We start from the raw sequence: 26,747 nt of genomic DNA, 5'->3' as shown, positions 1-26,747 counted from the left end.
ATGCAGCATTTACACTGCAGCTAACAGTCCCACAAAGCTCCTCTCCCAGCAGTTACATTTTAAATGTTTAGACAGCTCAGTGCGAGCACTTGCACTATCTAAACATTTAAATAAATTGTATGTCGGTTTAAAAGGAACCCCATGGTACTTTTTTAAACCAGGTTTGACAACAAAAATTGGATTTATGCTCAATCGGGTGTCAAACCTCTAAGGAGCCTCACGTTGCATCTCTCCAGAGTCAGGTCAGGTCCCCTGACTTACTGTAGAGCTTATGCTTCGATGAAAAGTGGAAACTAATGGTAAAGTTGTAGCGTAAACGCACCTTAAAATATACTGTTGCACACATGTGAGAAGTGTGCAGGAGGGAGTGCTTTTTATTCCAGGGGCATTGGGACCAGTTCTGGGGGAGGTGGGACCTGCACATGCCAGACGGGTTGCACCTCAACAGGGCCGGGGCCAATATCCTCGCGGGGAGGTTTGCTAGTGCTATTGGGGAGGGTTTAAACTAGCTTGGCAGAGGGTTGGGAACCTGAGGATAGATTCAGAAGGGAGAGAAGCAGAGCTGGAAATAGAAAACAAAAAATTAATAAGCGTGCTTGGAAGGCAGAGAAAACAAAGGCTGGAAAATAGATAACGAGAGAGTTTGGCAGTGCCTAATGGTATAGACTTCAATGCAAGGAGTCTAGTGCTAAGGGCACAGACAGACATGTGGAAGTATGATATCTTAGCTATTACTGAAAGATGGCTTAAAGAGGCGCAGGAATGGCAGCTCAACGTTCCTGGTTGCAGGGTTTTCAGACGAGATGGAGAGGGGAATAAAAAAAAGGGGGGGGTCGCAATATTGGTTAAAGAAACAATTACAGCTATGAGAAGGGATAATGTATTAGAAGGATCAAACGAGGCCATATGGTTTGAGCTGAAGAACAAAAAAGGGACAATCACATTGCTAAGAGTGTACTATAGACCTCCAGTCAGAGGTAGATAGAAGAGCAAATATGTAGGCAAATTTCTGAGACGTGCAAAAACAATAGGGCAGCAATAATAGGGGATTTCAACTACCCTAATATTAACTGGGATACAGTCAGTGTAAAAGGTATAGAGGGTGCAGAATTCTTAAACTGCATTCAGGAGAAAGCCCAACAAAGAGGGGGGGCAGTTCTGGACTTAGTTTTCGGGAATGAAGATGGGCAGGTGGAAGGAGTGTCAGTGGGAGAACATTTTGGTGGCAGTGATCATAATTCAGTTAGATTTAGCATAGTTATGGAAAAGGACAAAGATAGAACAGGAGTAAAAGTTCTCAAATGGAGAAAGGCAAATTTTACTAAGCTGAGAAGTGATTTAGCAAAAGTGGACTGGAAACAGCTACTTGAAGGTAAATTAGTGTCACAGCACTGGGAGGCATTCAAGGAGGAGATAGTGAAGGTTCAGAGCAAATATGTTCCCATAAAGAAAAAGGGTGGGACTGCCAAATCCAGAGCCCCCTGGATGACAAGAAGCATACAGGATAAGATACGGCAAAAAAGATTTGCTTATGTCAGATACCGGGAGCGCAATACTGCAGAAAGCCTGGAGGAATACAGAAAGTGCAGGGGTGAAATTAAAAAGGAAGTTAGGAAAGCAAAAAGAGAGGGCATGAAAAAATACTGGCAAGGAAAATCAAGGAAAACCTAAAGATGTTTTATAAATACATGAAAAGCAAGAGAATAACTAAGGAAAGAGTAGGCCTATTAGAAACCAAAAAGGTAACCTATGTGTGGAGGCAGAAGATGTGGGTACAGTTCTTAATGAATACTTTGCGTCTGTCTTCACATAAGAGGGGGACGATGCAGAGATTATAGTTAAGGAGCAGGAGTGTCAAATATTGGATGGGATAAACATAGTGAGAGAGGAAATATTAAGAGGTTTAACATCTTTGAAAGTAGATAAATCGCCAGGCCCAGATTAAATATACCCCAGGCTGTTAAGAGAAGCAAGGGAGGAAATAGCAGAGGCTCTGACCATCATTTTCCAATCCTCCCTGGCCACTGGCATGGTGCCAGAGGATTGGAAGACTGCTAACGTTGAACCGTTGTTTAAAAAGGGAGAAAGGGATAGATCGAGTAATTATAGGCCAGTCAGTCTAACCTCGGTGATGGGCAAATTATTAGAATCAATTTTGAGGGACAGCATAGTCATTTAGAAAGGCACAGTTTAATCAAAGACAGTTAGGATGGATTTGTTAAGGGAAGGTCTTGTCTGACAAACTTGATTAAATTTTTTGAGGTGGTAACAAGGAGGGCCAATGAGGGTAATGCATTTGATGTAGTCTACATGGCTTTTGACATGGCAGACTGGTCAAAAATGTAAAAGCCCATGGGATCCAAGGGAAAGTGGCAAGTTGGATCCAAAATTGGCTCAGTGGCAGGAAGCAAAGTCGATGGGTGTTTTTGTGACTGGAAGGCTGTTTCCAGTGGGGTTCCACAGGGCTCAGTACTAGGTCTCTTGCTTTTTGTGGCATATATTAATGATTTGGAATTGAATGTCGGGGGCATGATCAAGAAGTTTGCAGATGATACAAAAATTGGCTGTGTGGTTGATAGTGAGGAAGAAAGCTGTCGACTGCAGGAAGATATTAATGGACTGGTCAGGTGGGCAGAAAAGTGGAAATGGAATTCATTCCGGAGAAGTGTGAGGTAGTTATTTGGGGAGGGCAAACTAGGCAAGAGAATACACAATAAATGAGAGGATAATAAGAGGTGTAGAGGAACAGAGGGACCTTGGAGTGCATGTCCACAGATCCTTGAAGGTAGCAGGACAGGTAGGTAAGGTGGTTAAGACGACATACGGGATACCTTCCTTTATTAGCCGAGGCAGAGAATATAAGAGCAGGGAGGTTATGCTAGGACTGTAGAAAAACACTAGTTAGGCCACAGCTTGAGTACTGCGTACAGTTCTGGTCACCATATTACAGGAAAGATGTGATTGCACTAGAGAGGGTACAGAGGAGATTTACGAGGACGTTGCCAGGACTGGAGAATTTTAGCTATGAGGAAAGGTTGGATAGGCTGGGGTTGTTTTCTTTGGAACAGAGGAGGCTGAGGGGAGATTTAATTGAGGTGTATAAAATTATGAGGGGCCTAGAGAGAGTGGGTAGGGAGGACCTATTTCCCTCAGCAGAGGGGTCAGTGACCAGGAGGCATAGATTTGAAGTAATTGGTAGAAGGATTAGAAGGGAGCTGAGGAGAATTTTTTTTCGCCCAGAGGGCAGTGGGGGTCTGGAACTCTCTGCCTGAAAGGGTGGTAGCGGCAGAAACCCTCAACTCATTTAAAAAGTACTTGGATGTGCACTTGAAGTGCGGACCAGGTGCTGGAAAGTGGGATTAAGCTGAATAGCTCATTTTCGACCAGCATGGACATGATGGGCCGAATGGCTTCCTTCTGTGCCGTAACCTTCTATGATGCATAGTGTTGTCCACATTCATTCATTTGCCAGCCAGCTTGTATTTAATCCTTGAAATCTTTTATGTATTATAGTTACCATGTATGCAAGAGAAAATGCAGAATGATATTGCCTGTAGCTACTATGATGCTCAAAGACCCCCTAACAGGACAGAAACTTAGTGCCAAAACCAACTTCCTATTAAAGTGCCCTAAAAGTAAACATAATATTTCATTTAATATAATAGTTCACAAATGTGATTTTTTAAAAAACATTTCTTCAATCCAAACCAATTTTTTCCCAAAGTACCTACATTATCTCAGCATGAAATAGGATGTTCTATCAGCACTGAGACAGTCAGCATTTTACTGGGACAAGATAACTACCTTTTTTTGCACAGTGATGATATTTATTCACAACACAGTCACTTCATTCGTACATTTTTCTCTTAAGTCCCTGCTGAGAATTCCCAATAAAAGCTCGAGAACAGAACACAGAGGGAATAAAAGAATGAATTGTCCGAAGTGGCAGTGAATGATTGTGGAAGCGTTGCGTTTCCTGAGTATATTTCCTAGTGGGATGGCAGAGTCCGTGTTGTAGACAGGTATCAGGAAACGATACCACAATCAAAACCAGCAATCAAGATGACTGAGCTTCTCTAGTGTTTACCAGGTCTGCTGCACCACTAAACCATGAAGACCGAAGCCATTGTCTTCGGTCCCCGCCACAAAATCAGTTCCCGAGCCACCGACTCCATCCCTCTCTCTGGCCACCGTGAGGCTGAACCATACAGTTCACAACCTCGGCGACCTATCTGACCCTGAGATGAGCTTCCGACCACATATCTGCTCCATCACCAAGACTACCCACTTTCAACTGCATAACATAGCCTGTCTCTGCCCTGCCTCAGCTCATCTGCAGCTCAAACCCTCATCCATGCCTTTGTTACCTCAAGCTTGACTATTCCAATGCTCTCCTGGCCGGCCTCCCACCTTCCACCCTCCATAAACTTGAATTGATCCAAAAACTCTGCTGCCCGTATCGTACCTCACACCATGTCCCGTTCACAGATCACCCGTGTTCGCTGACCTATATTGCCTCCCGGTCCAGTAACACCTGGATTTTAAAATTCTCATCCTTGTTTTCAAAGCCCTCCACGGCCTCGACCCTCCCTATCTCTGTAACCTCCTCCAGCCCTACAACCCACCAAGATCTCTGCGCTCCTCCAATTCTGGCTTCTTGCACATCCCCGGTTTTATTCGCTCCAGCATCAGCGGCTGTGCCTTCAAGCTGCCTAGGCCCTAACCTCTGGAACTCCCTCCCTAAGCCTCTCTCTCCTCCTTTTCCAGCTTTGTGATGGGTGGTCAGAGAACTGAGCCCCAGTGAAATGATGGAAATTATGAGCTGGAACTCGATTGGCACAGGGATGTACGATTGTGCAAGATTTGCTGACTTTGAACTCAAATTGCCTTTTCTACGTACAGGACAAACAAAATATCTGGCATTCACTTAGTGTTAAGTCATTTTTCTGGTACATTTGATATTCAAATGGAAAATGTATTGCTAAGTTCTGACTCTCTTGTACAATGTATTTAAAATACAATGTCAGTAAAACATTTTATACAAAAAAAAAGGTGCTCCTTAAAACCTCTCTCTTTGACCAAGCTTTTGGTCACCAGTCCTAATATCGCTTCATGAGGCTTGCTGCCATGAAGCTGCTCGGGGCGTTTTCCTACGTTAAAGGCACTATATAAATGCAAGTTGTTATTGTTGTAAACAACTGCACTTTGTTGAAATTAGTGATGTTATGGTGTCTGCTAAAATTCCTTCAAATACATTGTCATTTATAGCGTAATATGTGTATCTGTCCTTTGTGTTCTTCAATATTCTGACTCTATAATCAAATGATTGAAGAGCAATTGTCACTGAATATTTAAAAATTAATCAAGTGGTAGCTGTATACTCATTTTGTATTCAGGATGCTTTGTATTCAGTTTGAGCATATCTCACACAGAGCAATTATTGACATTTTACTTATGCCAGATTTTTATTTAAATTGGCACTTTGACTCCAAAAAGCAATTCCTGAGTCAGATGAAGTCCAAATATACATACGGACAGTGACAATTTAGTGAACCCTGCCCCAGCACCCCCACCCACCGCCCCCCCCAACCACAAAATGAACAAAGCATTGCCAATGATGACGCCGTGATACCATAGCAACAACAATCAGAAGCCAATATCATTTTAATAGCCGTGTACCGTGCAGACCTCAGAAGAGAGGAATCTCATTGCACAGAATAAATAGCAGCAGAGACTCTCCCAGCAGTAGCAAACAGAAGATCTGACAGAATACAAGAGCAAATCACTGTAAATGAACACGACTTCCCTGTTTAATCTTAAAACAGAGGCTATCTTGACAGACTTCCCAAACAGGAAAGATTGCACTCCAGAAGACCTCGAACAAATATCTTTCACAGAAACAGAAGAACTTCAACAATAAGAACCACATGCGATAGATGAATATCAAATCGTATAAGAAAGAGAAATACTCAAGATATAGTGATTGTAACCCAAAATACACAGCAAAGTAGTTACACAAAACCAAAGTAACAACCAAAGCACAACAAACACAAGGCAGCTTGCCAGGGCCTCCAGGGTTGTTGGAGCGTGCACTAGTTTATGGGAAATCTGCAACTTGTTTTTGGCACTCATTACAATTTTTTTTCAAGCCTTTCTGCACTCCCAGCAACCACCCAGGGCATCCAGTATTAGTCACCCTGTACCCTGCTATAGCGCCACCTACGATACATGAAAAAAATAAAATATACCATCACAGGCACCCTCCAGATTCAAACAGGTGATGCCACAAGGAATTCTTCGAAAAGAACTCGAAAAACAAAACATGTCATAGATAAAATAAACATTTCTAATTGGGTAATGAAGCCACTTGGATCCTGTATACAGAAAAGAAAACATTCCAGCACTTCACATTTTCCACCACAAGTCAAAAGAGTTCTGTACACAAACAGTCATCATTAACAGACATTTGAAATTACAAATACACAATTATGTAATGTCTTGAAAGCAAGAAAAACTCATGAGAGGTTAAATGTTTGACAACATGACAGAAAAATAAAATGGACAACTTAATCCTCACTCAAGTGCAAACATTAGTCATTTTGACACGGAATCAGGTAACTCATTTCAGCAAAAATCCCCTGTGTCGATCATGACAGATTATCTCCTCCTCAACCCTGTTGTGGAAAACATCCTGCTTCATAGCTGTTTTTCCTGTTCAGATCAACATCCTGTAAAGTTACTGGCTGAAATAAAGCTACTTTTTGTCCTACAACAAAATCTCGTTGTGTCCTTTATAAAATGCATATGCATATGAAAATGTTGTGACTATATCTCTCAAACAATTAAGCAATTGATCACCTGCACTTAGGCATTAAAATACAAATGAGTAAAATAGAAACAATATTACAGAATACGAAACTGAATGTTGGTTTCAAACTCTAATTCTGCCACTCCCAAACAGCGAACTTACAATGAATGAATGAACACATAGGCAACACTCAAAAGACAATGGTGGAGTGGCATTGGCGTGGTCAACCATGTCAAAGGCTACAGAGAGGTCAAGGAGGATGTCATTTGTGATTTTGAGTAAGGCCGTTTCAGAGCTGTGGCAGGGACAGAAACCTGGATGGAGAGATTCAAATGGAGTTGCAGGGAAGATGGACATGGTCAAGTGCTTGGGAGAGGAAAGACAGGTTGGAAATGGAGTGGTAGTTTGCAAGGGCAGAAGAGGTGTCTAGGGTGGGTTTTTTGAGGATTAGGTGGTGATGACAGCAGATTTGAAAGAGAAGTGGATGGTACCTAAGGAGAGGGGATTTACAATGCCAGCTAGCATGGGGGGCAGGAAGGGAAGTTGGGTGGTCAGCATTTTTAGTGGGAATGTGGTCATGGGAGCAGGAGGTGGGTCTCATGGACGAGTAGCTTGGCGAGGCCATGGGGCAGATGGGAGAGAAGATAGAGAAATACATGAGTTCAAGGCAGGGGGAGGAGGGAGTCTGTGGAGAAATTTGATTTGATGGCAAGGAGGTGGTGAGGGAAGCTGCAGGCGCAGCTGAACGGTTGGTCTCAATCGGTAACTAAGAAGTTCATGAGCTCCTCACACTTCTTGTTAGAGTTGAGGGTAGAAGAGGCAGGGAAGAGGGGTTTAAGGAGAAAGTTGGTAATGGAGAAAAGAAGCCAGGAGTTGATCTTTGTCCTCCAGCACAATCCTGGAGTAGTCGACGGTTTTGGCAGAGGGAATGAGGCCAATAGCAGTTGATCAGGTAATGGATGGTCAAGCACCAGTGATGCTCGAGTTTGTAGCGCTTGGACTTGAGGGAACTAACTGGGGCACCGTACCAGGAGGAACGACTGGGATGGCAGACCGTAAAGGTTTTTCTGGGTTGAAGTGAGGGAATGGTTGAGCAAATCAATGTCTGCAGAAGTATCATGGCAAGGAGAGGGAAAGGGTAGCCAGTTGGGAGTTTGGAGAGTCAGAATCATAGAATTACAGCAATGAATGCCTTTTTTATTATTTCTCCCATCCAGAATAAAAGTTACTGTCCTCCTCTCCTCACATCACCTAACCTCCACCGCCCTACCTGGAAGATCATTTCAAGAGTTGATTATTCAGTAACTTATGTTCACTTATTCTAATGTGTTGTGCTGCAGATTTATCTACACATTCAATATCTTGCTTACTTCTATAAAGTCTCCTCTTAAGTCACTTCCTTTCCAGTTTCTCTAGTCTTTCTGCGTAAAGAATATTTGACGCCTGAGATTAGCCTTGTGGTTATTCCCTTCATTGCTTCCATGGCTTACATATTGGTGACCAAAACTTAACAATAGTGATGCTGTGGTCTGACCAGAACACGGTCTGGTTTCAGTACGATATCCTCAAACGTAAACTCTGAGCTGGGCGATATAATTTAGCATTCTGTTCATTTTGTTTACTGCTGCTCCAGAGTCATTTGACATGCTAAGGGCCAAATGACTATTTTTCCACCATCTGTAGTATACGCCCAACTTTCTTTCCAGTGTCCAGTCCTTTGCGTTTGTCTGTAGTGAATTTCATCTGCCACTTGTTCTGCCTGCTAAAATCAGGTTTCTGGACTGCTGGGCTTAGCTAGTCCTGGCAGTGTTACATTTGGCTGGCAGCCGGTTGCTGGTATCCCAATGCTTGGGGAATCCAGCACCACTGAGGCAATATACAAAGGCACGTTAAAAGTTCCTGTTATTCACTGAGCGCTTACAACCTCTGTGGCTCTAAATGCCACAGCACACTTTGATTTTAAAAAGTAAGTAAAAATTCAATCTGTTTGAAAGAGAGGGATGGGCTTTCCCTTTTCGTTAGTTAGTAAGAACGTTACAAACCAGCTTCTCTTTGACAGATCATGAGTTTTCCATTTTACTGTTTTCTGGGAAAGGCATTCTGCTATACGTGTGTTCGGGCTGACGAAACAAAATAGAACGAAAAATAAATTAAAATGAATGCAAATCAATCTTGGTAATTGGTTTAGAAAGTGTATAATTTAACAAATGTAACACTGGAGGGGAATCCAACATAGTACACCAATGTACTTTTCAAAAAAGACCTGAAATAAATATTTGAATCAGATATTAGATTTTTGCAGTTATTTTAGCCCGGTTATGAGATTGCCAGGAGTGGCTTGGTTCTGCTATTTTTAAACCTATGCTAGCAGTTGATTTTGTTTCTTTGGTTGGAAATATCAGGCCTGTGTAAAAAGCTGACTGTTCAGGTCTTACGGAGACTAAGTAAATTTAAAAACTGGCGATTTGTTGGAGTTGGAGACAAATAAATTATTCTGACATTGAAGCTTTAGACTGCTGGTATTTTTCATTTGTACATCAACACACATTGAATCGCTATTTTTGTTAAGTCTTTTGCTGAAACGTTTGACCCTCCACAATAGGGTTAGGGGCTTGCATGGAGGGTGTACACCATCAATTTCTCCCCAGCACCCTTGTAGACTGCCCACGTGCAAGGATGCCATCCCAGGTTGCGCTGTTGTGGGAAATTGTTGAGCACAAAAGCATAACAATTAAAACAGTTTAAAGGTCAACAAGCCCATCCCCCCTTTCATGGAGCAACCCCTCCCCCCCGCACCATAATTCTCTCTCCAGAAATGCATCTGATCTATTTATATTGCAGGTCAGGCAAACCCCACAGGGAGAAGTAAATTCAGAGAGCAAGTTATCACTGAGGAATTTTCACTCATCTTCTAACACTCGGGAAAAAACAACACTCTGAAGGCCAAGCAGCAATGTTTCAAATGGGCGACCTATCTGATGGATCTTTGACGAAGAGAAAAAAACGGTTTAGAACATAAAGTAAAACCATACTTCTGCAATACTGCTTTTTCTCTCCCTCAAAAAAAAAGGTATGTCGTGTAAATAGTTTTATAGCTGCACCTCAACATTCCACATAGAACCTGGGCACCAAAGCTTTAGACAGCACTTGGCTTTTTATCTGTTTTAATGACAATGATTTCTTGATCAGATAATAGCTTGGAGCTTCACATTCGTCTCATGAGCTCTTGTACAGCTCCCCAGTCGATTACAGAGAGGCGGATGCAATCACGCAGTACAGGCGAACTCAGATTTTGTGTTGCAGTCTGATTGATAATTTTCCTTACTCTTTTTCCTTTTCTCCTACACAGCTTTAACACACGTCACAGTGCTTTAGGTTCTTTTTCCAAAATGATTGAACTGTCCACCATGGACAAATTTTCTCTCTTCCAGCTTGGAGTAGAAGATAATCTTGAGTAGCCTATCATCAGACATTCTCAAGGTGTGTCCAGACATTTCTCAGTTGAGTTTTCATCATGATGTTCTTGAGCTCTGGCAAAATAGCACGAGTCAGAACTCAGTGTTTGAGGCCTTGTCTTGTCACTTGACTTTCATTGAGGTGTGAAGGCAGTGGAGATGGAAGTTTTTAAAATGACATGTGAAAACTGTCCAAATCTTATACCATAAAGAGACAACAGCATTACTGCCTAATATACTTTGAGCTTGTGTGTAACTTTCAGTTTACATTCATCCCACATGTGCTTCCTCAGAAAACCAAAAGCTGAGCAGACCTTACTCAGGAAATGGAACACTTTGGATCAGATGCTGCCTAAATTGTTGAACTGAATTCAGCTATGCCCTTTTAATGGACGGTGATAGTGGTGTGAATGAAGTGCTAGCTGGAACATAACCTCAGTCTTATTCAGATCTGATCGATAGACTTGTCATTCCTGGTGGCAGACATAAAACAGTTGGCAGTGATCTGGAGATCTACCAATTTATGGGCCAACAAAGCACAGTCATTAGCGAACAAGACAACAGTTTATTAAGTTAACATGGAATAGTTTGCTAGCTATCCTGAACTCGATGTACACTCCTTCTCAGAGGTCTGGTGTGGCTTTCTTCAGCATCGCAGTGACGGTGGTTGGGTGCTAGAACGCATCTTGTTTGATTTCCTTGGTGAAGGATAATGCATCAGATACCATCCTACAGGTAATCACTCTTCCTGATATCCCACTGTAGATATTGAATGATGTTCACAAACTTGTCAAGACTGCCAAATTTCATCAGGAGCTTCCATAGTGCTTGTTTGCTTAGTGTCGGGTCAATAAAGACCATGAATAAGTCTTTGTTTTGTTTTGTTTTGTTCTTTATTTTGCTCCTGAATTTGTCTTGTAATAAAGCTCATGCCAACATTGCTTCACTTATTTGCACTGAATCTCAAAGAGCTTTGGCGATCATGGTCTTAAACAGCTGTTCAGGAAAATCCTGGCAAGAATCCTCCCAGCAGCAGATAGAGGCACAACGTCAGTAGTTTCCACAGACAGAATGGTTACAAATAATATTTGTACAATATGACATGCACTCAATTTGAAAGATTAAGAGATATTTTGCATGGGAGTCCAGCAATTGCAAAACATCTCTTCACATGGGTCTCTGGTGCAGAGATTGCTACCAGAGTCTGGTGCCTTGTCATTCTTATCTTGGTTGAGGCCTGCATGAGGTATTCACTTGGACATTTTCTCTCTCACTCAGAAATTGCAGCAACTGAAGTTCCACCACTTGTTTGACTCTGTTGGTGGAGAAGTTTGAGCACTGAGTCTAATATCATGTTACTTGCTGATGCCTCTTGGCCAGGGATGGTGTGTAAGTACAGTGAGACAACAGACGGAAAAGGCAAGAAAATAATACATGTAACAAACTGACTGTGTTATAGAAATAACAATTCCTTGAAAAATAACAAGGGTAATTTTTAATGTTTGTTTATAATCTGAAAGAAGTTTAATTTGTATTGTGAAGAACTTAGAAATGGTAAGTCCCTCCAAAGTTGTATATTGGCAGATTTATAGTGCCTGGTGGATTTTTTTTTCTTTCAAAATTTAGTATTCTCAGCAGTGTTGTAAAATCTTTTAAAAGTGACCAACTGGGAGGCGGCCAGCAGACACTTCCCAAACAATTGAAAAATCAGACAACGACTCACCCGTGAATGCTCTCACGTACCTCTGGTTAGACAGTTCAAGAGCAGCATTGGAAACTTGGAGGCAGGTCACTCAACTACCTTCCAGAAAGAAATGATACAATGCATACTGAGGAGTCCCAAAAAAAAATTATTTTGTAAAAAAAAAGTAAAAGCATGAGGAGGGTATTTTGCAATAAGGCAGAAAGAAAGAGAGAAAAAAATGAGTCAATATTGGAAACATAAATATTACAGATGATACTTGCAAACCAGAGAGCGGCTTTACCCCCAAGCTCATCAAAGCTTGATAGTAAAAGCCCAGCATGGTTGGTGGGTGCAACTTGGGCAGACATTACAATGACCAACAGAATGGACAGTAGTGGATCTCATAAACTGCATATTTGTGATCAAGAAAGAAATGCTGGAAACACAATCAAAGCTAAAAAGTAATGATTTTCCATTCAAAATTGGCATTCTATAGGAACAAGTTAAGCGTTGCATTTTATGCAACAATTTCCTCCATTAACACCATGAAGTCTGAGAATATCTGGAAAATGGGCTGAGGGGAAAAACAACATATGACTTAATAGGATATGCCTCAGAAGTGATTAAAACCCAAAATGTGTCATTTAAAGTTTCCATGCAGATAGCCAATTTTTTTCTCAATTTGAATCATTTCAGGTTTGGGTGTAATATTTTCACAAAGAAAAGATGACCACATGCACATAGCTGTAAAATATTCCCGAGTCTAAATGGCATAATTCTGTCTTCTCCATTATACATCTTCCAATGGTAACGGCAGGTGACAAATGTGCAAGTTCGTCTGCAGTAGCCAGGACTAAAAAGGTGTTGGAATAAAGGGAGGAGGAGGAGGAGGAAAAGGAGGAGGAGGAGGCAGAGATGTTACGTGTCCATCTGAATGCAGTTGTTGGCAGGCTGGTAGGGGAGGTTATAGTTTGTCTAGTGGTAATGTTGTATCTATTGGGGGAAAGTTTCCGCTAACTTTGCGTCCAGATTCCACTGTAATCTGGGCAGAATTGGCCAAACCAGTGCAAAAGATCAGGGAATTTAAAACGTAGCTGAGTTACGTCACAAAAACCACTTACGCTCGTGTTTTCCACGATCTTTCACACTGGTTCAAGATTCAATTCGCCCGAATCAGGCTCTGCACAGAAAACTGGACACGCCCCCAGGTCGAAATTGCGAGATTCCGTCAATTGCGTTGGTTCAGGAAGGCTCTTCAAATTGAGCTCATTTTCTTATCCTCAGGCACTAGTAGGCACGTATGACAAATTTTTTCAAATTCAAAAATATTTAATTTACTAAGAAACTGACTGGTGCACACCAATGAAACTATTAAATGGTTCTGTATAGTTTTTTAAAGTCACTTTCAGTGATTTTAAATCAGGTTACTCACAGGTGGAGGACTGGACACCCTTATTAAGAACGTTTATTTCAATGCATTTTCAGCTGTATTAATAAAACTGCACCAGGTCACCACTCTTAAATACATTAAGGAGTACTTTTTAAATGGAAAGAAACAAAAAGAAATTATGTCCATAATGCTGCCCGATTGCACTAATTCATAGAAGATTTTAAGTTTGGGAATATGCAACTGAATTTTAGCAGAAATTTGAATCCTAATCTAACCGGGGCAATTTCAACCACAATTTGGCCGCAATTTCCCATTTGCGCCCAAAGTGGAAACTCTACCCCATTGAATCCATAACTCAAAAATGATGGCATCACTCACCATGGGGTATAGAGTAGGTGAAACCATTTTATAAAAGTTACACCGTTGTTTTAAATGTAACAAAGGTATATGGATAACAGCTACTATCATACTGAACACTATTTCATGGCCCATCATTTAGACAATCTGTTCCTACTCAACTTTGCAACTATCTGAAGTTTTGGGCCCCAAAGTCTAAAGAAAACAAAATGCTTTATTAACTTGGAATAATCTAAATAGATGAGAATGTGACAAAAGCAGTGAGACAATGGATGTGCAGGGGATGTTGCTATTTCAGTGTTTTAAACGATGGACAAGGACATTCATTCAAATATAGCAATGCACTTTGGACCATTGGCTATGGAGGGAGATTCTCCTCTGTTTTAAATCAGCAGGTAAAGTTAGACTTGACCTACACTAATAAAAGTAGAGCTTTAGAATGGAGAGTCAGAGCAGCCAGAAGCAGTGAATTCAGTTGATGAAGTAGCATTACTTCTGAACTATGGTAAATGGAAATTACTTAGCCAAGTCAACGCTCATCAGTATCCACAAAATCAACAGCAGCAAATGATAATTGCTTATGTCTCAATGTGGTTTGAATTAGTGTTGTAACTGGAGTTTTGTCATAACATTCTTTCATTTAATTTATTGCAGCAATATTTACCCAACAGCCTCAAAAAATATTCCACCACCAACACAAGCTTTTGTCAGTCTTCATAGTACTAATAAAGAGAGCACACAGTTCAAGATAGACTCAAATTGCAAACTCCATTAATACAAGAATCAGCTGACACTATGGATAATTAAAAATTATTTTTTGAAGTGGTGCACAGATCTGAGCTGAATTAGGAGACTAATGGCTGCTGTTTTCAGCAGCTTGTTAAGTAAAATGCTGCATTAACTTCCTGCTTGAGTCCCATTTTAAAATCACGACAGTGTCAGTTTTTGAAGAAGTGCTGGATACCTGAGTCTGAGTTGAAAGACGTATACTACGTCCAATAATAATATTAGATGCTGTATTTTTACTCCAAGTCTATGCACCTGCTTCAGTGGGAGATTTTGAAGCAAATTGCATGCAGGTGTAGACAAGCTTCAAGTGATGAAGGGGCCTCTGGTTAGCATGGCCTGGATGGAGTAGAGGTTTAACTGGCATATGGATCGATTACTAACACAGGCTCTCTCTGCCCAATGAAAGCAAACATTTGCCCTTCAAGATTTAAAAGAAGAAAACTCACAGTGAAGATGTTTTTTAAAAGCACATAATCCTACATGTAAGATTATATACATCAGAAGTACTTCTCAAAATAATGTCCTGCTGAAATAAAACCAGAACAAAAATCTAGTTTTATTCTGAGCATACATGGTATATTAAAATATTTTTTTCTACCCAGCAGGTAATTTTAAAATCAGGCAGTAGTTGCTTGTATGTCAAAACGCCCTTCACTACTTGCTGATCAAACTGAGAAACACTGCATTGCCTCATTAAGAATGCAATATTCATCATCAATTTAGGTTGGAAGAGAAAAAATAAAATTTATTTGTATAGGTCTCATCACAGCATCAAAATGTCTCAAAGCACTTCACACAATGGATAACTTTTGAAGCTATGTCGGCAAACACAGCAGCCATTCTGGTAACATCCGATAGACAGCCATGAAATGAATAACCAGATGAACAATTTTCCAGATTTGTCCATGAGGTACCCAATGATCTAATCAACAGGGAATTGTCATCACACCTATTATTGAATTTGACGCAGAAACAGAATGATCACAATGGGGGTCAGATACAAACCCCGTCATACGACTTGCGTGACTCATGATTTTGCTGTCTAAAATGCTAATCCCCAACATTTCCCGCATGTGAATTATGCAGACTTTTGCAAAAGGTAAATAAATACTTTCCAAAAAATATCCAACTTCCTGCATCTCCCATACAGAAGCCAGTCAAAACCTTTCCTTCCATTGTGTGCTGCTTCTTGCATTTAGAAGCAGGAAAGATCCAGTGACACAAGGGGGGTGATTTTAAACCCCAAGAACGAGCAGGTTGGGGGTGGGTGGGAGTTGAGAATAGGTTTTTTTTGGGTCACAACTGCAAAATTTTCAGACTTTGCATTCCCAGTGGGAAGCCTGTACTTTTACGCGCCAACGTTAAAGCCGGGTTGCGGTCGCGACCCAAAAAACAACTATTTTCAGCTCCCACCTGCCCCCAACCCACCCGTTCTTGGGGTTTAAAATCATCCCCAAAGTATCAGCAGCATACATTTCGAAACAATAAACAAAGTCTAGCCGTATTTCGCCTCAGCCACAGTATTCCATGACCCGTGCCACAGTTGCATGTACACCCAAATCCAATGGGATGTCATTGAAGAGAAGACCAGGATTGTCCTACACTATAGTTCAATCAGGCTTACAGAAAAATATATATAACTCCTCGGACAGTACCATTTATTAACCTCTGACTCACAGTTGATAGATCCCTCAAGACATCACGCTGATATCTGTCTGCTGTCAAAGAAACTAATGGGATGTTAGGTTGTATAAAAAGAGGAATGGAGTGTAGATCAAAGGATGTAATCCTGCCATGATATGGAGTATTGGTCAAGCCACACCTGCAACATTGCAACCCATACTACAGAAAGGATGTAGCTACGCTGGAAAAGGTACAGAGAAGAACCACTTAAAGGATAAGGGGACTAGAGAACAAAGCATAATAAGGATGGGCTCAACAAAACTAGGATATTTCTCAATGGAGAGGAGAAGACCGTGGAGAGATGTGATTGAGGTTTTCAAATTCATATGGTTCAGGCATGTAGAGGATCAGACAGAGCTGTAAGAATCGGTGTGAGACAAACAAAGAAACAAGAGGGCATGAATATGAGCTCAGAAGACATAGATTTGGAATTGATCATTATTATATTGAGAGGGTGGTCAAGGGAGGTTAGGGGCTAGTAGCTTACATATGTTCAAGATAAAATTAGACAAGTATTATTGGATACAAATTCTAGCACAGATCTGTGGTTTCTACAAGCCTTGAGATTTTCTACGTTTTCTATTGAGAAACAAATCAATGTGAAGCAAGAAATGAAACCTCTTCGGTAACTGTTGAGACTGTACCCAAACTCATATGTAATGATGGCAGACAGCGTTGGAAAATCAAAGTCTGCTTCAGTTCAGAATTTAAAAGTGGTTCAAATAAAGTTCTTGGACAGAGTCTGTCAAGCATCATATGCTAAGTGCAGCACAAAATTAATCATTTATGCAGCTTGCAAGACCTCCTGTCAAAACCTCCACAAAGGGATTTAAGCACATGGAACAGCAAAGAATTTAGTAGCAGCCTTAACATAAAGATAAGATTCAGTTTTCCACTTGTACAATTCATCAATGCTATTTTGTGACAAGGAGCTGAATCCAGCTGCTGTCAGATCACTGTGCACATTTATGGCCTGAATTTACACACAAGTGGAGCGCCAGTAATGTTTGCTGAGAATACCTGTTGGACACAGACTGCAAATGTCAATACTGCCATTTTGGACATGGTCTCAAAAATAAACTAAAACTAAGCAGAGTCCAACCCTTCCTGGGCAAAGAAGTATAATATAGTCATAGTAGGTCTCCGGTTAGCATTTTGGGTGTTGACCCTTTGTCAGAATTCAGATGATGGGTCTGTACCTGAAACATTAAGCTATCTTTTCTCGTTACAGGAGCTCACAGACCCACCGTGCATTTCTGGCATTTTCTGGTTTTATTTCAAATTTCGAGTTTTTGTTTTTACCATATCTTTATTTCTATCCGTTTAACGTAATCACAGCATTTTCCAAGGCTTTTGCTGCACTATCCTAAGTACATGCAACATGTTGACCACTCTATGTGAAGAACGTTCTGCTATTAATCCTCAATTGGCCCTTTTTCCCATTTGAACCTGTGACCCCTGTCCTACTGTCACAATTTAACAAAGTAGAGTTTTTGATTTACCTTTTCTGTACTGTTTACTGTACATCTCTAGCAATGGTTCCTCCACAAATCCCCCAAGGATCCACTCGGACCTATCATCATCTACGTTTTGATCTTCGCTGACATTATCTGTAGACTTGGGATCAGCGTCAATATGTAGGTTGAAGATACCCAGCTGGATCGCTCCACTACTTCCCTCGACCACCTCTGTGCTGTGCAACGGCTACCTGAAACTCGTGTGGATGACCTAAAATTTCCTCCTATTGAACAGTAGGAGAATGGAAGCCATACTTTCCATTCCTACCAAAAAACTCAGCTTTCCTGCCACGGACTCCATCTCCCTCTCTAGCTGCTTGTTGACATTGAATTTAGACTCTGCACGGCCTCGGGGCGCTGTTCAACCTTGAACTCAGCCACAAACCCCACATCTTGTCAGTCAATAAGACCACACGCAATATCGTCCGCTCTCTCCTTGCCTTCACCTTCATAGTCAACAAATTTCTCCAATGCCCTCGTGGCCTCCAGAACTGCAAATCATTCAAAAATTCACTGCCCAACCCGCACTAACTTTTCCATCGCCACCGTCCTGGTTGACCTACATTGACTCACTGTCTCCAATGCACTGAATTACAAATGCTCGTCCTCATCTACAAATCTCTCTGTGACCTCAACTCACCCAGACAATTCTGTCCACTGACTCCAGAGTCTCTGCTCTCCCCCTCCAGTAATGGCAGAACCACAGCTGTCTAAACTCTCGGCTCGGGAATTCCCTCCCTCAGCCTCTCCCTTTGCCATCTCTAAACCTCTCTGCTCAGCCATGGCTTTAGCCTCTCCCACAATGGCTCAGCAGCCTTCCTTCCTTCCTCTGTGAAGCACCATGGGACATCATCGTGTATTAAAGGCGCTATATAAATGCAAGTTGTTGTTCTATCTTTTATATCTCTATAAGGTTCCCCCTCTTTGCCACTTCCTTTCATGCTGAACAGTTCAAGTTTTGAGTCTTTCCTCATAACTCGTCATCCCATGACTTTGCACACATAACTGTGTGGTGCAGTTTCTGGGAAATATCAACATGTTAAATCTTTGTCAACAATTGTAATAAATAATGAATAGCAGTTGTTCAGGAAATGTAATTTAATAGGTATCTTGAATGAAATTCAAAGGAGTCAAGTTTGTTAAAGCAATACCAAATCATAGCCCATCAATGAAAAACTTTAGAATGAAATGAGCTTCTGCGACTTACGATGGAATTGGTATGATTTCCGGAAAGCATGCAGTTTAATAATTTATCAGTGAATATATATTCTACAGGGCGTGGGCTAAGTGTGGCACATTTAGATTTGCGGTTATTTAAACCACACACATGCCAGAAAATGATACCTGATCATCTTCAGTTTAAGATAATGTTGACAACTATGGACAGTCCCTACAATACATCCAAATATATCATGTTCAGCACATGCTCAATAGAACTATTTTAGGGCCATCTTCAAATGTGAACTGTGTCAAAATTGCACAAAAAACATTCTTTTTACTTATCTTACTCCCTCTAAAAACATGATTCCGGGGCTTTTTGGGGCTAAATTATGAAGACAGGTTACATAAACTTGACTTGTATTCTCTCGAGTTTAGAAGGTTGAGGCGTGATCTAAATCGAGGAATTTAAAATGATTAAGGGATTCGATAGGGTAGGTACAGGGAAACTATTTTCTCTGGTGGGGGAATCCAGAACGAGAGTGCATAATCTTAAAATTAGAGCTGCCATTTAGGAGTGAAATGAGGAAGCACTTTTACACCCTGAGGATAGTGGAAATCTGGAACTCACTCCCTCAAAAGCCAATGTGGATGCTGAGTGAATTGAAATTTTCAAACTATGCTTGATGGTTTTTTGTTAGGTGTGATACGAAACAAAGGCAGGTAAATGGGGTTGAGGTACGGATCAGCCATGATCTAACCGAATGACAGAACAGGCTCGAGGGGCTGAATGGCCTACTCTTGTTCCTACATGTATAAGTGCTGATAATTTCTGAATACTTTTTGCTTTCCTTTTTAATCTCCCTGTTTTTTGACTCTAATATTTTATCTGTTTCTCTCCGAGGGGGGTCATTGCTGTTTTAGGGTGGTTAAAGCTTTGAAAAGCAACCAAGATATTTTCTTTTATTGAGACACTTTCCCACCAGCTTTACAGGCTCAGCAATGCCCTTTAAAAGGATCATGCCAATCTCTGTCTAAACATTTCTGCCATTTCTCCACCTTCTTGATCTCCGTCATTCAATTATCTCCCTCATTCGCCCTCAATTTCACGCTATCTTCCACAGTATGCCCTGTCTCCCACATTGTTTCTCTTTCTCTTCTATATCAGTGCCAACTCTCATCGACGCAGCATTGCAGGGCTTGGTTTTGGCATGGACGTAAATATCAATCTCCCCTTCAGCTCCTCACAGGCATGTGGAGATTTTGATGGGGGAAGAAGCTGTGTTTTAAAAGTCAGCTGGGGGCATCACGTTAAATGCCGCAATCTTTAAAAGCAGTCAGCACCTTCACAAAATGATTTAAAAACAAAAAATTCTTTCAAGACTAGAGAGGACCCAGCATTTCCCCCTCAGACACACAATGTTGAAAACGAGAGACGAATTCAAGAAGAAAATATCCAAAACCTATTATCTCATTGCACCCACGATATTAAGGCATGAGTAGACAATTAACATTTTTTTTAATCAATAGAACTGACTTATCCAAAATTGTTTTGTTCCTTATACCACCTTCTTTTAAAATTATGATATTCTACAGGAAAAATATTTTAATCTTTGACCATCATGCTTCAGTTTGTAGCAATGTACACTGGCTGTGTACAATATCTACAGGATAACAGACAACTTTCAGTGACTTATGAAGCAATAAGTTAGCAAAGCGGATTAGACAACGACGTAAAATCTGAACACATTGCTTGAGCAGAATATGTTGATCATTGGAACTGCAAGATTGGATTACTGTCTTGGAATGCACTGAAATGCAATCTGTAACCTTTTCAACACCTCTCTGTCTGAACACGGTGATTGCCTTGGCAACGGGCAGTTGCAGAGGCAGTCTGTAAACACCATTTATTATTGTTCAATATGTATAAATGCGTAGGCTTCAAGGAGATCTTGAAACATTTGCCTGAGGAAGGAGAAAATCTCCGAAAGCTTGTGAATTTAAAATAAAATTGCTGGACTATAACTTGGTGTTGTAAAATTGTTTACAATTTTCAATACAAGGCTGTGAGTTTTCTTACTGTTTGCATCATATTTCAGTTTCCCATTTAAAGATCAAAGCAGTGAGGGTGTGATGTGGAACAAAGGGCATTGTTGATCTGAATTTCTGATCTAGAACCCAATGAGTGCATAGGAGATCCACAGGATTACCAGCTTGGCTTTTATAGTGAAGTACAGGAAAATTCATCATCATGTACAGCCTGGAAATTCCCTGGATCTGAAATGAATTAAGCTTACAAGATTCAATGGGTTCAAAGGTCAAAGATAGTTTTTAAATGATCTGGCTTGCAGCTGTTGTAAAAAGTCATGTGCAGTTCTCAATCGGATACTTTCTTAAGGATCAGTATTTATTGCATAATAAAAATGTTTTTTGTCTGAAATTTGAGAGGCTGGGTCATTTGTTAATGTGTCCCGCATCAAGAAATAAGTGAGCAAAATAAAAATACTCTTAATTAAAATTGGAGAACACTGAAGGATTATATGACACACAGTATCGGCTACCTTCGCATTTGAGATTTCAGGCTGGACTCTGGTTTTACATACAGCCATCTTACTGACAAGTAACAGTTCAACTGCAGGTCATAAATCTCAAGCTTTCCTTCAAGTACCGAGGTGAATGCAACCATTCCCTTCAAACATTTGCTGTCATGTGCGCTACCTCTGTCCAGTCTATTAACCAAGTCTGGCAGTATATAGACGAACAACAAATTGTGCCCTAAATTATACAAGAGGTATACAATATCCAAACGATACAACTATATTAGACGTGTCAAACAAAGCCCAAAAATAGGCTGTCATTTTGTAACAACCAACTGAGATTAAATATTTTTGTTTCTTCAAGCACTTTTTCTTGTGTGGAATGGAACTTATCTCCAACAAAAGGCAATCAACTGTATCTGGTGGAAAAAGTTGTCAATTTTTCAGCAGACCAAGAGCAAAGAAGAAGGGTTCTCACAGCTGGCATCTGCTTGTAGACATGACTGTAGTATGAATCACTAGCCTGACTTTTCCTACGACATACTTCAAAACACAGCATGCATGCCACATAGCCTTTTCACTGGCAGCTGGGCCTAATTTACATGATATCAGCCAATACCCGAGTGTACTTCCTTCTTTAATCAGAAAAATTTCCTTCAAAGAGAAAAGCCAGGTGTCTGACTTACCTAAGTAAGGGATGCAGGGAACCATCCTCAGGCTGCTGATGAATTCACGCATTCTCTTGTAGTTGTCTTCTTTAGTCACTAAATAATCCAGCTTTTCAAACATAGCTTTGTCTTTTCGACTGACCAGCTGTAAAGAAACACATAGATAAACTTAATTGATAAGATCTTTATTAACTAGAAGTCAAATAAAAAATGCGGTCATATTACAGCTTAATAAGCCTGAGAACAGATAGGGGTGAAAAGTGCTGGATGATAAACAACGGTCATCTCAGACAAGCTTTGTGAAAAGGTGCTAGAAAGATAAAAGGTGAGTTAAACAGCTCCAAAATGGAAAGGAGCAAAACAGAATGGGTCAAACTGCCAGGAAAATGAAAGGCGGCTGTTTGACGTGAGAAGTTGGTGTTCAAAGCAGATGGCTGTCGAGTGCTCACGAGTAAAATGAGATGCTGTTCCTGAAGTTTGGGTTGAGCTTGTTTGGAACAGGGTGGGAGCCCAAAGACAAAGGTTAGAGTGACAACTTTTCATCTCTTCCCAATATTTAAAAAAAAATCCCTTCCTAAGCTATTAAGAACATTTGTAAAGAATCTTACAACACCAGGTTATAGTCCAACAGTTTTATTTTAAAATCACAAGCTTTCGGAGATTATCTCCTTCGTCAAGTGAGTGACTCACCTGACGAAGGAGATAATCTCCGAAAGCTTGTGATTTTAAAATAAAACTGTTGGACTATAACCTGGTGTTGTAAGATTCCTTACATTTGTCCACCCCAGTCCATTCACCGGCATCTCCACATCATTAAAAACATTGGCTGCTTCTTTGTACTGGTATTTTGCATGTTTTTCTAGGGACCCTCATCTGTTGTCCAACCTTCCCCTCTTTACCCATCTTTCCTTTGCAATTCTGATGAAGGGTCTCCACTCGAAACACTAAGGTATCAAAATGCTACCTGATCTTTTTTTCTCTTCACCAGCGCCATCTTGATGAGATGACTGGTGTGTTTCAGTGCTGTAACATTCTATGACTCAATGATACAGCTGCTGTGTATTTCCAGCATTTCCTATTCTTAATTCAGATTTTCAGCATTTGAAGTTTTTTTTCCTTTTTCTCACATTATCTGGTGTTCTGAAATTGCAACATTTAATTTGGGAAGTTAGTGTCATGTTTTGTGCTGACTTAAAAGCCTAATCATATTCATTAAATACCACTTCAGCGTGATTAACAAGATGGCTAGTGAACCAGTTATATTTTCTTAGGAAGATGTTCAAATAAAATGTTGATGAATGCCTGCAATAAATTGCTGGTCTATATATTATTCTCATCTGTTTTATGAGCCTTCTTCTAAAGTAATAAATGTGTCTTTGATAAGCTACCTAGAGAAGACAGGATTCTCATAAACAAGGATTGAAGCTGAAGTTGAAAACTGATCCACTAACCTTTTAAAAACTCTGCATTTTGCCACTCTGGTCTCAATTGGTAACCAGTTATTTGAATGTCTGTTTGTGAATGGCACTGGTAAACCAAAATAAAGTGGGAAACAGATATGCACATCAGGATATGCTGATAGGGTTAAACAAAAAGAGGGGTGGAGCATAAAAGCCAGCATAGACCAGTTGGGCTGAATGGCCTGTTTCTGTGCTGTAAATTCTATGTAATTCCATGTAACAATTGGAATAACATTAATAAGACTCAAATCTGTTTACAATTCATTGAAAAAACAATTTTTTTTTTCACATTACAGCAAATTCTTGAATTGTAGGATAAACATGCCTTATCAATGAGGCTTACTAATTCAAGACTGAGTGCAGCTTCACCGACACAGCCAAGCATTCAGTCTTCTGAGTGAGTTTGATCATTGCAATAGGTTTGTTAAGAACAGATCTGTGATAACTGCTGTTGACAGCCATTAATGAAGCCATCAAAGACCTTAAACAAATAACAAGTCTATTACCTAGAGGTGCTTTGCACCAATCCTAAACTTGTGGAGTGTAAACTAGATATTAAGGGCAAAGTGGCTCTGAAATGAAGCGGACCAAGATTTTAACATAATATTACAAAGCGATATTGATAGATTAGGTGAATGGGCAAAATTGTGGCAAATGGAATTCAATGTGGACAAATGGGAGGTCATCCACTTTGGATCAAAAAAGGATAGAACAGGGGACTTTCTAAATGGTAAAAAGTTAAAAACAGTGGATGTCCAAAGGGACTTAGGGGTTCAGGTACATAGATCATTGAAGTGTCATGAACAGGTGCAGAAAATAATCAAGGCGGCTAATGGAATGTTGGCCTTTATATCTAGAGGACTAGAGTACAAGGGGGCAGAAGTTATGCTGCAGCTATACAAAACCCTGGTTAGACCGCACCTGGAGTACTGTGAGCAGTTCTGGGCACCGCACCTTCGGAAGGACATATTGGCCTTGGAGGGAGTGCAGCGTAGGTTTACTAGAATGATACCCGGACTTCAAGGGTTAAGTTACGAGGAGAGATTACACAAATTGGGGTTGTATTCTCTGGAGTTTAGAAGGTTAAGGGGTGATCTGATCGAAGTTTATAAGATAATAAGGGGAACAGATAGGGTGGAGAGAGAAACTATTTCCGCTGGTTGGGGATTTTAGGAGTAGGGGGCACAGTCTAAAAATTAGAGCCAGACCTTTCAGGTGCGAGATTAGAAAACACTTCTACACACAAAGGGTTGTAGAAGTTTGGAACTCTCTTCCGCAAACGGCAATTGATACCAACTCAATTGCTAAATTTAAATGTGAGATAGATAGCTTTTTGGCAACCAAAGGTATTAAGGGATATGGGCCAAAGGCAGGTATATGGAGTTAGATCACAGATCAGCCATGATCTTATCAAATGGCGGAGCAGGCACGAGGGGCTGAATGGCCTACTCCTGTTCCTATGTTCCTCCTCCAGGGAGGCTCACCCTGCTTTGCTCTGGTGTCACATTGAGCCTTGACTCCAGATTCAGTCTACCAGAATGGCAGCATCATTCTACAATTGTAGTGTAAATCCAATGTTACATTTTAAGCAATTTACTTTTTGAAACCTACAGCAAGAGTTTGTGTATGCTCTGGCCTTTTTGGAAAGTGGTACCAAACAGAACCAGAATAGTTTCTTTTAGAAAATCAAGCAGTAAAAGAAAGTGCTTTGGGTAATCCCATGTACAAAGCGAGAACTCAGACATTTTCTTAATGATTGGCAGTGCTATCTTGTCCTGCTGTAATGCTGTAAATTCCAAAACAGAAACTATGGAGTTAAGATGCATTTTTCTGACGTCAGACGTTGTGATTTGGAATATTAACACTAGCAGTACTTTCTCAATGACTGCCAAGCAAAGTGTGACAAATTATATGAATAGTACATTGTAGGTTGGAAAAATATATCAATCATTTTCACATGACAAACAGGAAGACGAAAGTAACTCCAGACAGTCTAAGGTCCCATGCCAAGGTACATTATATCAGTTTCAGGCATATATAACACACTTCTGTGAACAAACTGATTTTTGCAAAGTGCTGTTCCTTTGAAAAATGTCATCACCTTTAACTACCAGAATGAAAATTGAATTGCTGTTGATAATTAATCATTAGCTAAGATTATGTTCACTTAGATATTTTAAATCATACATGATAAGTACATTGTTAGCAATCTGAAATTGTTTTGATAAATATGTATTGAACTATACTCAGATTTCCTCAACTGTTTGAAACTGATTCATTCATTGACATTCTTTTGTAAAGTTATGGTATTTTAAAGTTTATGTTTTAACTATTTTGTAGAAAAATCCTTTAACTTTCAATTAACATTTTCATTAACATAGCATCAAAAAATCAAACTTTGTTGGAAAACTCTAATGGTCAAATATTAGTAGATGCTTCTTCAAATGTAGAAGCTAATTAAAATATAAATTTCTGGAAGGTCACAAGTACACAGCTCTGAAGATTTTCACTGATTCAATTTTTTTTCCAAAATCTAAACGTTTATGTGAATTATTTATGGTGCCATCTCTTCCAGACCCACTTGTGTTTAATTTGAGAGACAAGTTCCAATAACACTACGAGGTAGGTTACTAATATTTTATATGCAGCATTCTGAGTATTCTTGCATTAACTTTGTGCTGATCTTAAATTTCTTGAGAATGCACTCCACTCCCACCTTTGCACCAAACACAACCTCGCATTTCTTGATCAGATATGAACAAGGATTTGAGGGAACCAAAAGCTCCTTCCACATAGCCCCAAACCTCAACTTCAGAACTGCATCATTGTAGGGTATTTCCATTTCCCACCATAGCTTTCCATTATATCTTCTCTGAATTCTCTCAATTAGTGTTGAACTATGGGCAGTTTGGAGTGGTGCAGTCACCTCTCCTCAGTACCCTAACTTATTTCACTTTACACCCTTAGCAGCTGTGGAAAAGAAGTCTTTCCATTTGGCTGAGTGATATCCAAATATGAAATGACAGTTTGCTAACCAATTGCATAGTCAAGTCCTTACTTGGTTTCTTTCTATTCTTAACAAAAAAACTTTATTTACAATTCATTTGTATATTGTACCTTGAAGAAAATGTGATTTAGTGCATGTGTGTAATGTATAACCAGCAATAACCTGGTTAAAGCCAGAGCCCCTGCATACTTTACTAGGATATCCATTAAAACAAAACAAATCGGTGAAATTTAT

General features: G+C 40.2%; 1 protein-coding gene across 3 annotated transcripts in view; it reads right to left on the bottom strand.

Annotated features, from left to right (window-relative positions):
* Window positions 1–26,747, bottom strand: part of ralgps1 (Ral GEF with PH domain and SH3 binding motif 1) — a 540,533-nt gene that overhangs the window by 316,384 nt on the left and 197,402 nt on the right. For all 3 annotated transcript variants that reach the window (XM_067969743.1, XM_067969745.1, XM_067969744.1), the window contains one exon: window positions 22,065–22,191. In XM_067969743.1, coding sequence (XP_067825844.1) covers window positions 22,065–22,191 — 127 coding nt within the window. The remainder of the gene's footprint in view (window positions 1–22,064; window positions 22,192–26,747) is intronic.

The sequence above is a fragment of the Heptranchias perlo genome, chromosome 31 (assembly GCF_035084215.1).
Source record: "Heptranchias perlo isolate sHepPer1 chromosome 31, sHepPer1.hap1, whole genome shotgun sequence".
NCBI lineage: Eukaryota > Metazoa > Chordata > Chondrichthyes > Hexanchiformes > Hexanchidae > Heptranchias > Heptranchias perlo.
The sequence above is the reverse complement of the archived record's forward strand: the minus strand, read 5'-3'. Positions and strand labels throughout refer to the sequence as shown.